The 10,108-nt window shown below is 49.7% G+C and overlaps 1 protein-coding gene across 1 annotated transcript in view; it reads left to right on the top strand.

Annotated features, from left to right (window-relative positions):
• The window catches only part of TMEM11 (transmembrane protein 11), a 9,825-nt gene extending 326 nt beyond the window's left edge, over positions 1-9,499 (top strand). The window contains exon 2 of the mRNA XM_015423234.1: positions 8,671-9,499. Coding sequence (XP_015278720.1) covers positions 8,671-9,187 — 517 coding nt within the window. The 3' untranslated portion in view covers positions 9,188-9,499. The remainder of the gene's footprint in view (positions 1-8,670) is intronic.
• The last annotated feature ends 609 nt before the right edge of the window (positions 9,500-10,108 follow it).

Below are 10,108 nucleotides of genomic sequence, written 5' to 3'. Positions count from 1 at the left end.
TCGTGGTGATGGGGGTAGCAGGAGCTGAGGGAGGGATGGGGAGAGGAGCTTTGGAGGGGGGTCGTTTGGCTGGCCCTGAGTTCAAATCCAGCCTATGTTGGGGGTGGGGGGGTTATGGGATTCTAGAGGTGGGACTAGGGGTCGGGAGAGGGGATGTCATCGATATGCTTTGGGGTCATAGGCTGGGGGGGCCTGGATTAGTCCTGAACACTAGAGTTAGAAGGGACCTCCAGGGTCATCTAGTCTAACCCCCTGCACAATGCAGGGAATTTACAACAACCTTCCCCCCCCCAGTGACCCCTCCTCCATGCCCAGACGATGGGCCCCCCCCACCCCTGCATAATGGAGCGTGGAAGAAGAAAACTGTTGAGAGAATGTATGTGTTGACACATCTCTATGTGTTTGTGTGTGTGTGTGTGTGTGTCAAGCAGTAGGAATGAGGCCGGCGAGTTGGGAGGGTGCAGGGAGGTGGGGGCAAGCCGCTTGGGGTCCCGATGTGCGCGAAAAACAGGGCATAACTAAAGGTAGCAGATAAGAATATGAGCTTTAGCCTGCCCAAGGGCAGGAAAGGAGTTGAGCTGCAGTGGGGATGCTGAGAGTCCCCGCCGGAGGCAGGAGATGGGGGACAGTGAAATGGGGGGGGGGGGGGGGGGAAAGTTTCAGGATGGTTATCTGGGAGGGGGGCAGGGGACAGGTGGTGGGCTTGCAGACAGAGAAGAGGAAGGTCAGAGGAGAGGTGGTTGGTGACCTAGGAGTTGGCCTTCGCCTGGAAGGCATTGGTTTGAAGCTTGCGCCCCATAAATGCCGGGCAGAATCCAGCTGTGTCATAGTTCTGGGAGCGGAGAGTGCCGACCAGCTGGCTGGAGGGTAAGTTTCCTCGCTGGAATGGGGAAAGAGAGGGGAAGCAGGCGAAGGAAGGTTAGTTTAAAACTGGAGTGTTACTTAGAGGAGGCTTCGTTTCACGTTTCCCAGATGTTAGCCGGAGAGGTGGCGAGAGAGGTGCTGTTGCAAATGTTCTTGGATGCTCTCGTGATCTATTTTTGCAGGCCTGTAAATACTCCCCCCAAAGCCCTCTGAAGTGACCTCTTTGCGCCCAGCCGTTAGTAGTGGCTGAGTGATTTGTGTTTTTAGGGTGTTGATGCATTGTTGGGGATTTGGAAGGGGTGGAGATGGAACAGAAGCGACCCCTGGTCGCTGTTGCCTTTGACATTGGGGATGCTTTAGGCCATCAAATCCGTAGAAAGTGCGATAAGAAGGGGCAAGTTATAATGTGTCTGCAGAATTCTGTTCATGTACCCTGCTCTCTCTCTCCCAGTGAAATGATTTACATTAAAACTTCTGGGAGTTAAATTCTGAAGTTCTTGGCATGGAGTATTGCACCTTCAGTTCTGCATTAGCTAGCTTCCAAACCCATTGGTATGTACAGAACAATGTTCTTCTTTGGGAACTGCACCTAACTTTACTTTTGTTTTTGCACCCTCATTCAAAGTTTATGAGAAGCTTCTGTAATTTTTTATTGTTGCATTATTTTCCATGGACACCGTGAAGGCATAATTTCTACTGCTTTTTAGGTAGACCTAAAGTAGGAAGCCATGGTTAGTATTTATCATAAGGAAATGTCAGTAGTGGTGCAGATGTTTGTAATACAGTGTATGCTATCTAATAACTGGGGCCTATAACAGACGTTCAGCATTATCTTTGTTTCCATAAGCACAGCGGGTGGTGGGAGTAGCTCTTAACTTGCATGCAGCTGACCCAGCAGTGTGGTGTATTCAGATGCTTTTCTGACTGAAAATCTCTTCAGTTGCACTGTGTGATGGTTTCTCCCCACTGGGAAGTTGGGAATGCTCATTTGGGGCTTCGGTTATCCTCTTCCTGGCAACACTTGTGTATCTTTGGATGCCAGAAATGGAGCTCGGCGGAAGAAGAGATCCAGTATTCATCAGATGACCACTGAGTTTGTGCATCTTGCGTGGCAGATACAGTTCACTTCGTTCTTTGCTACATGACCAGGTTCCCACTGCAAAGAGCCAGATTTCTCATCAACAGAGAGCTTCAGAAACTGCTTTATGGTGTTTGGGGGCTGCAAGTCTAAACGGCACTGTTTCTGAAGTGAGACACAGTGTCAGGAGAGTAATGTATGAATAAAACATTGTCTAAAAATGGGGCCAGCACCTCAAAGCATCCCGAAGTATGTACTCTGGTCATTTGACAGTCTGTGGTCAAATATTTCACTGAACTAAGGATTCTCTTATGAAAGCGGGAGGGGTGTTGTAATCATCAATCTGATAATGGAACTAATACAAGCAATCAGGTTTCAAGTATGTGTTGCTGTTGGGCCTGTTAAAAAGCGTTTACTCAATACATGTCGAAATAAGCATGTTATAATCAAATCATACTTTATTTAGAGCAGTGGAAAGTTTTCCAGCTGTACTTATTCTGGCGAACCCACCTCCCAGGGCCAGCCTTGTTGACTGTTGGTGGCCTAGCTGACCGGAAGACATTAGTTGGTAGACCTGGTTGTCAATGGTAAAGAAATTGACGCATCTGATATAAATGAGAATTTGGGTGACCAGTGAAGGGGTCTGTCTTGGGATATGGTTCTCCTTCCGAGGATCTCAGTGAAACAGATTCAGAGAATTGGTGGTCTCTTCCCCAAAGAGCCGGAGCTGAATGTATGTCCGGGTTTCTGTGCACTGGCCAAGAGCTTAAAGAACAGAATGTCAGAGCTGACTTGGACGTCACAGGAAGACCCATGCAACAAGGCTGTCTTTGAAATGCTGGCTTGACATCTGCAAGTATTTTCGGCACTTTTATGACTTCTGCACGTCATGATTGGCTAGCAAACTGGACCGGAAGTGCCGTTTCCCTGCGCTGCTTTCAATATCCATGAGAGCCAAGAATTAGGGGAGCGAGTCCCTGGTTAAGTTTCATTTTATCCCTGAACTTAACAGTTGGGTTTCGTCAGGACGTGATCTTTGGACCTCAGTTCCTGCATCCATGATGCGACTTGCCTTATAGCAGGGGTCCCCAACCTTTTTGAGCCTGTGGGCACTGCTGGGATTCTGACACAAGGGGGTGGGGGCAGCCACAAAACAGTCACCGTGGGAGGTGATGCCACCCGCAGAGGAAGCCCAAGTGGAGGGGGCAAGAGGAGTAGTTTTTAAAAAGAGGAGTGAAAGAGAGTAAGGCCCACGCTGTGGTGGCAGCTGCCACTGTAACAGCGTGATTTTAATTTGCACAGCCGATCAGATCTCCAGTGGCCAGTCAGAAGCCCTGCTGGACAACAGCCCCATCTGGCCACATTGTTGGGGTCCAGGAAAGGTGTCTTGCAGGTGCCGTGGTGCCCATGGGCACCATGTTGGGGACCCCTGCCCTATAGGGTTGTGGCAAGTGTATGACATGGCTTTGAGCATTCAGAACTGCTATATAAATACTAAGTATTATTGGTACCACTTTAATCTCCGCTCCCTGAAGGAGGAGTGTCCGCCGTTGTCTGATTTAGCCACTAAAATCCAGATTCCTGCCCTAGCTTCTCTTTAAGGTTAACATGCTCGTAACAGTCTGGCCAAAAATGTCGGGCCGTGTTGTTCGGTTTGTAGAAGAAACGGCAGGGTAAAGCTTGAGCACGGATTCCAAGCAAAGGTTTTCCCTGTGTTCATTCCCTCACATGAAATGTCATTCGCTTGATCCGCTGTGCTGAGTTTTCAAGTTCGGCAAACTTCTTAACGGTGAAAGTTCCTTTTCCTCAGGTCTGAACTTGTGCCCTTTGAAGTGGAGTGAGAAGTCTACGCCTGTGCCTGTTCACATTTGCTCCCTCTCTGAGTCCCCCCCCCCCCGAAGTTTCACGCCAGTGGCCTGATGTTACTGGGTGGTGGATGGCAGCCTGTAGAGTGATGCTCTGGGAAAATTTTCCCGCTGCTCTTTGGCGCCGATCTGCGGTCCCCGCCTGGCTGCTGCAGCTCTGTTGGACCATGTAGCATTGCCATAGGTCACGTTGAGACATAATGGAGTTTCAGCTGGATCTCGAGTTATACAAGGAGGTCATGCTACTTATTATTATTAAATTCAACATAAAATATGGGGAGGGGCCTTACGTGTTTTGAGGAGGGGCTGTGGCTCAGTGGCAGAGCATCTGCTTTGCACGGAGAAGGTTCCTGGTTCAGTACTTGGTATCTCTTGTTAAAAGAATCAGGTAGTAGGCAGTAGGAAAGCCCTCGATCCGAGTCCCTTGGAAAGCAGCTGCTGAGTAGGCAATACTGACCTTGCCAGGGGTCTGATTCAGTATAAGGCAGCTTCGTGTGTTTGTGTGGCTATGCCAAGGTTTGGTTGTAACTTGGATTTCAGGCAGAGTGAGCAAATCCCGTAGTGGTGTGGAGGTATGTTGATACAGAATGCTAAAGAGCCAGCTTGGTGTAGTGGTTAAGTGCACGGACTAATCTGGGAGAACCGGGTTTGGTTCCCTACTCCTCCACTTGCAGCTGCTGGATGACCTTGGGCAAGCCATAGTTCTGTCAGAGCTGTTCTCTCAAGGGCAGTTCTGGAAAGAGCTCTCTCAACCCCACTTACCTCACAGGGTGTCTTTTGTGGGGAGGGGAAGGGAAAGGTGTTTGTAAGCCACTCTGAAACTCTGAGTGAAGGGCGGGATATAAATCCAATCTCCTCCTCCTCCTCTTCTTCTTCAACTGCGGTTCATGTGCCCCGTAGCATTTGCACCATGTGAGGCAAATTGCAAGACAAACAATGGGGGGGGGGCGTAGTAGTTTGTCTGCCAGAACTTAGTCTGACACTGAGGTTTCCGATTCCCACTCTGCCGTGGATGCAAGCTGGGTGACCTTGGGCCAGCTGCACGCTCTTGGACTAACCTACCTCACAGGGCTTGTTGTGAGGGTAAAATGGAGGCAAGGAGAACAATGGCGGCTGCTTGGGTCCCCACTGGGGAGAAAGGCAGGGAGTAAGTTAATTAGAAAATAAAAACCTGCTTCCCAGTGGCCCGCTGCCCCCTTCTTCATATGTCTACGGTCCTCTTAAATCTCCTTTTCAATGAACAGAGCTCTAAATTTGTCCATTTGGAAGTGGTTTACCAAAAAGCCTTTGCCAACGCTTGTGAGCGTATGTTGAAAGAGCACAGTGTGAGCATATATGAATTTATCAGTGCTGCTGGCCAATTAAAGGAGAACTGTAGGTGATTGATTACCTTTTAGCTGATCAATGAATTAAATGTAAATAAATTTGCACATTAACACCCCAATGTATGTGCATTTTTTGAGACTCTGAAGGAAATGCAAAATTAGTTTTTGGCACGCTAAGCTGATGCCATCACTTATTTTTAGACAGCAAGGCTATTGTTAATATTTTCCTTTCTCACTTTCCCACATTAGCACACATAGGCATTGGGTCTTCCGTTATGTGGATCTCCCATTAGTGACTCCCCTGGTTTAGAATGTATTCTCACAGCCAAGCTACAGTAAGAACAATTAAAACTTGCAGCCTTGACATACAGGTATGCATTTGTGCAAAGCATCTGTATCGTTTTTTTCCTAAGCACCTGGAATACATGTGTGTGCATGTTCCATGTACATATTTGTAGGTGCACACGCAAGTAAATAAAGCCGGGGACTCTTCAGTCGTAGATTCTCAGCTGCTATGGGACACTCTTCCCGCCAGCCCTGCCTCATGCCGCCCCCCCCCCCAGCTCTTTTGAGGGTGTGAGGGGACACTGGAGCTCCCGCAGCCTGACATTGCACAGTGCTTTAGTTCTGACCGGTGTCGGCCAGTGTCTAATTTGCCCTATTTGGGCAAATTGATTGAGAAGGCGGTGGCGACACAGCTACAGGGCTTTCTGGATGATGCTTCTGTCCTTGATCCATTCCAGTCCGGCTTTCGCCCAGGGCATGGGACGGAGACAGTGCTGGTTGCCCTTACTGACAACCTCCGCAGGCATCTGGATCGAGGTGGCGTGGCGGCACTGTTGTTGTTAGATCTGTTGGCCACGTTTGACACGGTCGACCATCAGTTGCTGACCCGCCGCCTCACCGCCGTGGGGATACAGGGGCTCGCTCTTCAATGGCTTGCCCCTTTTCTCCAAGGTCGGGGACAGAGGGAGGCGATAGGGGAACAGCAGTCCCAGAGGCATCCACTTGAATGTGGTGTGCCTCAGGGGGCAGTGCTTTCCCCGATGTTTAACATATACATGTGCCCCCTTGCCCAGATTGCCAGGAGGTATCGGCTGGGTTGCCATCAATATGCAGATGACACCCAGCTCTATCTGATGTTGGGCGGTCAGTTGGGCTCCGACCCAGAAGATCTGAACCGGGCATTACAGGCCATGGCTGGGTGGCTCAGGCTGAGCCGGCTGAAACTAAACCCAGCAAAGATGGAGGTCCTGTGCTTGAGTAGGCCCGGTTTGGGGTTGGGGGTCCCTCTCCTGACCTTCGATGGGACGCCTCTGGTGCCAGCGTCAGAGGTTAGGAGTTTGGAAGTGCTCCTGGATCCCTCCTTAACTATGGAGGCCCGGGTGGCAGCCACTGCCAGATTGGCATTTTACCACCTTAGGCTGGTTCGGCAGTTGGTTCCTTTCCTCGACTGTGATGACCTGGCTACAGTGATCCACGCGACGGTCACCTCGAGGTTAGACTGCTGCAACGCTCTCTACACGGGGCTGCCTTTGTTGCAGATCTGGAAGCTACAGTTAGTGCAGAATGCTGTGGCTAGGCTGTTGATGGGTCTCCCCAAGTGGGAACACATCCAGCCTGGGCTGAAAGCGCTGCACTGGCTGCCAATAGCACAACGGATCCGTTTCAAAGTGCTGGTACTTACCTTTAAAGCCCTATATGGTCAGGGTCCGACCTACCTGAGGGACCGCCTTTCCCCACACATACCCCCACGAGCACTTCGGTCTGGAACGCAACATCGCCTGGTGATTCCAGGCCCCAGGGAGGCAAGGCTTGCCGTGGCCAGGGCCAGATCCTTTTCATTGGTGGCTCCTACCTGGTGGAACGAGCTCCCGGAGGAGATCAGGGCCCTGCGGGACCTTCTGCAGTTCCGCAGGGCCTGTAAGACGGAGCTCTTCCGCCAGGCTTTTACGTACGGGCCGCCGCTGCCACCACCACAAACGGCGTGGGTAACAACGGGGCAAGGGGGGACGGTCCCTGGAAGATCTGCCAGGATACTGCGTGGCACCATATACCAACTGGTTGTACATCAACTACAGGACAACACCACCTTTATGAAAGACAGATACTATCTTGTAATTTTATTCGGTGACCATCTTGTTTCTTACTGAGCACCTTATTTGTGTTGATAATTACTGTTTTTATGTTTTTATGCATGGGCACTTGTTGCTCCTTGTAAGCTGCCCTGAGCCCGCTTTCGAGAAGGGCGGGATATAAATGCTAAAATAAATAAATTTAAAAAATAAAATAAATAGACATGTAAAACAGCCAATGTTCAGTATTATTTAGCAATCTGGCTAGTTGTATACCAAAACTTCAGCTTTCTGGAAGGGGGTAGAAGTTTTTCGACAACCATGGGGAACGTCAAATGGTGAGTGCATTTGAACCACGTATATTTTTTAATTGCTAATAGTCTCTCCGGGTTTCCCCACAGACGTCTCAGGATCCTTGTCTGTGCCTCTGTTTAGGCATAGAGGTCGTTCCCCCCCCCCCTTTCTCGCCACACCGCTAAGGTTTGCATTCTCCCACCAAGTGCCGGTTTGATGCAAACACAAGATGCTAAACAGGACTTTGTGCAGCACAAAGCTCCCCTTTGTGTTTTTTTTTCTGGGGGGGGGTTAAAAGGTTGCCCCAAAGCTTTGTCCCGTCCTGTCACTAACAAAGGTGGTCTTCGGCATTGCTTGAGCTCCAGATAAAGCACTCCCCTGACACAGCAACTTTGAAACAGTGCGAAATTGATTATCAACACTCTCTGTCTTCCAAAGTGTGTAATGCTAGGAGGGTTTTTGAGGAGGTCGGAAGGGCCCATGTGACGGAATGCAATAGCTGCTGGCTCTCGGTTGAGTCCCACCCCCAAAGAACCCCACAGAACTTGCATGGTTTGTCATCCAATGGATACCTCTGGGGGGGGGGGAACCCCTCTGGTTCCGCCTTCCCAGAGCAATGTCAGTGACACGGCTCCTCGGGTGCCGTCGTGCTTTAGCCCTTCCATATCTTAAAATTACATTTTGCATGGAGATTCCCTGGTGGCGAAAATAAAAATGCCAATAAAAAGAGAGGATGGCCTAGCTCTAGTCTTTGGATTGGTATTTGTTGCTTTCTGGCACAGTTGCCCTTTTTCTTTCCATAGGATTGAGGAAGAAAGTTTAAAAGTGTGTGTGTGTGTGAGAAGTACACGTAAAGAAAGTTTGGAAATGCAAGAATATTGGAGGAGGGGTAGTCGAGAGAGTGGTTTCTGTGCTCCTTATCCTTTGCATCTGTTCCTGATTTTCACAGACTCCTCTCCCTATCTGCCCTTGTGCCTGAGGTCATCTCACAAAGTGAGTCTTGAAATTCCACAGCCTGTGTAAATATAAATCCATTCTGAGCACAGGCTTTCAGTGTCTTCAGCGCAGGAAACTTAGGAGGTTCACAGGCGATAATGCAGACAGGCTTAGCCGAGAGGAATGCTGATTGGTGAGTCTCCAAGTCCAATTCTTGCCTTTCTTTCCCACAGGATTGCCTTGTCTGCCACGGACTGTTACATAGTTCATGAAATCTACAATGGGGAAAATGCTCAGGACCAGTTTGAATACGAGCTGGAGCAGGCCTTGGAGGCCCAGTACAAATACATCGTGATCGAGCCCACGCGCATTGGGGACGAGACGGCCCGCTGGATCACCGTCGGCAACTGCCTGCACAAGACAGCCGTGCTGGCGGGCACCGCCTGCCTCTTCACCCCGCTGGTCCTTCCTGCAGATTATTCCCACTACATCTCCTTGCCCGCCGGCGTGTTGAGCATAGCCTGCTGCACCCTCTATGGGATCTCCTGGCAATTCGACCCCTGCTGCAAGTACCAGGTCGAGTACAACGCCTATAAACTCTCCCGCTTGCCCCTGCATACGCTCACCTCCTCCACTCCTGTGGTTCTGGTGAGGAAGGACGACCTCCACAGAAAGAGACTGCATAACACGATAGCCCTGGCTGCCCTGGTGTACTGTGTAAAGAAGATTTATGAACTCTATGCCGTATGATTGTGCAGTCGGGGAAAGGAGGAACCCACAAAAGACACGAAAGAAAGCGTATTAAAAAAAAGGCTCCCACAGTTAACGATTGATTCCCTCCCCCCCTTCTTGGTGGGCACCTGGGGAAGCGGTTTGGTTTATACCACTTGTTATTTTTTAAAGAAACAAAATAAAAATAACATGTCACTGGTCGGTGCAGCAAACGGGGGGAACGTTCAGTCTTCTCTTATGCCCGGACGTGAATCTGCTGTGAAGCAGAGCACCGTGGGAGCCGAAGTCGATCATGGAATGTCAATGAACGGAAACGATGCGTAGGAAGGGGGGGGGTTGTGAGCTTTTTCTTTTCTCTCTCTCTTTTTTTGAGAAACCTTTAAGTATATTGTTTAATTGTATTCTACAGAACCAGCTCGAAGTTCACTGACCATTAAAGGATGAGAATTTCAAAAAAAAAAGTTCTTGCTTTTTTTGGGGTGCCAAGGCTGCTCTCGGAAAAAAAGCATTTAGGAATGCTTCGGCTGACAGAAGTTTTGAGAGCACAGAGCTAGAGGGTGGGACTTGTCCTGGACTGAAATGAGGGCAGCTGGGCTTGGGACTGTAGCCTTCCTGTATGGTATCTAGCAGTGCTGTTGAATTATCAAGAGAAGCCCCTTTATATGCTCAAAAAGACCCCAAAGGTTCCCTGTGTTGGGACTGCTGGAATATTGAAGTAAACTCTGAGCGGCTCACCTGCCTTCCCACCCAAGAGTGAATCCTTGCAAGGCAGGAACCAGAAGGTGCAAAAGGAGAGAGACTTCCCACACTTACTAGGCTTCGACCGAGGTTGAGCCTGCGGAGAATAACTCTCCCCCGTCATGAATTACTTAAATGGCAAATTTCAGTTAGCTTCCAGCTGAGGTGGCAACAGCCACTGTTATGTGACCTTTCCCCAAG

This window comes from Gekko japonicus, unplaced genomic scaffold (assembly GCF_001447785.1).
Source record: "Gekko japonicus isolate JY-2015 unplaced genomic scaffold, Gekko_japonicus_V1.1 scaffold869, whole genome shotgun sequence".
Lineage (NCBI taxonomy): Eukaryota > Metazoa > Chordata > Lepidosauria > Squamata > Gekkonidae > Gekko > Gekko japonicus.
This window is presented reverse-complemented; position numbering and strand designations above follow the sequence as displayed.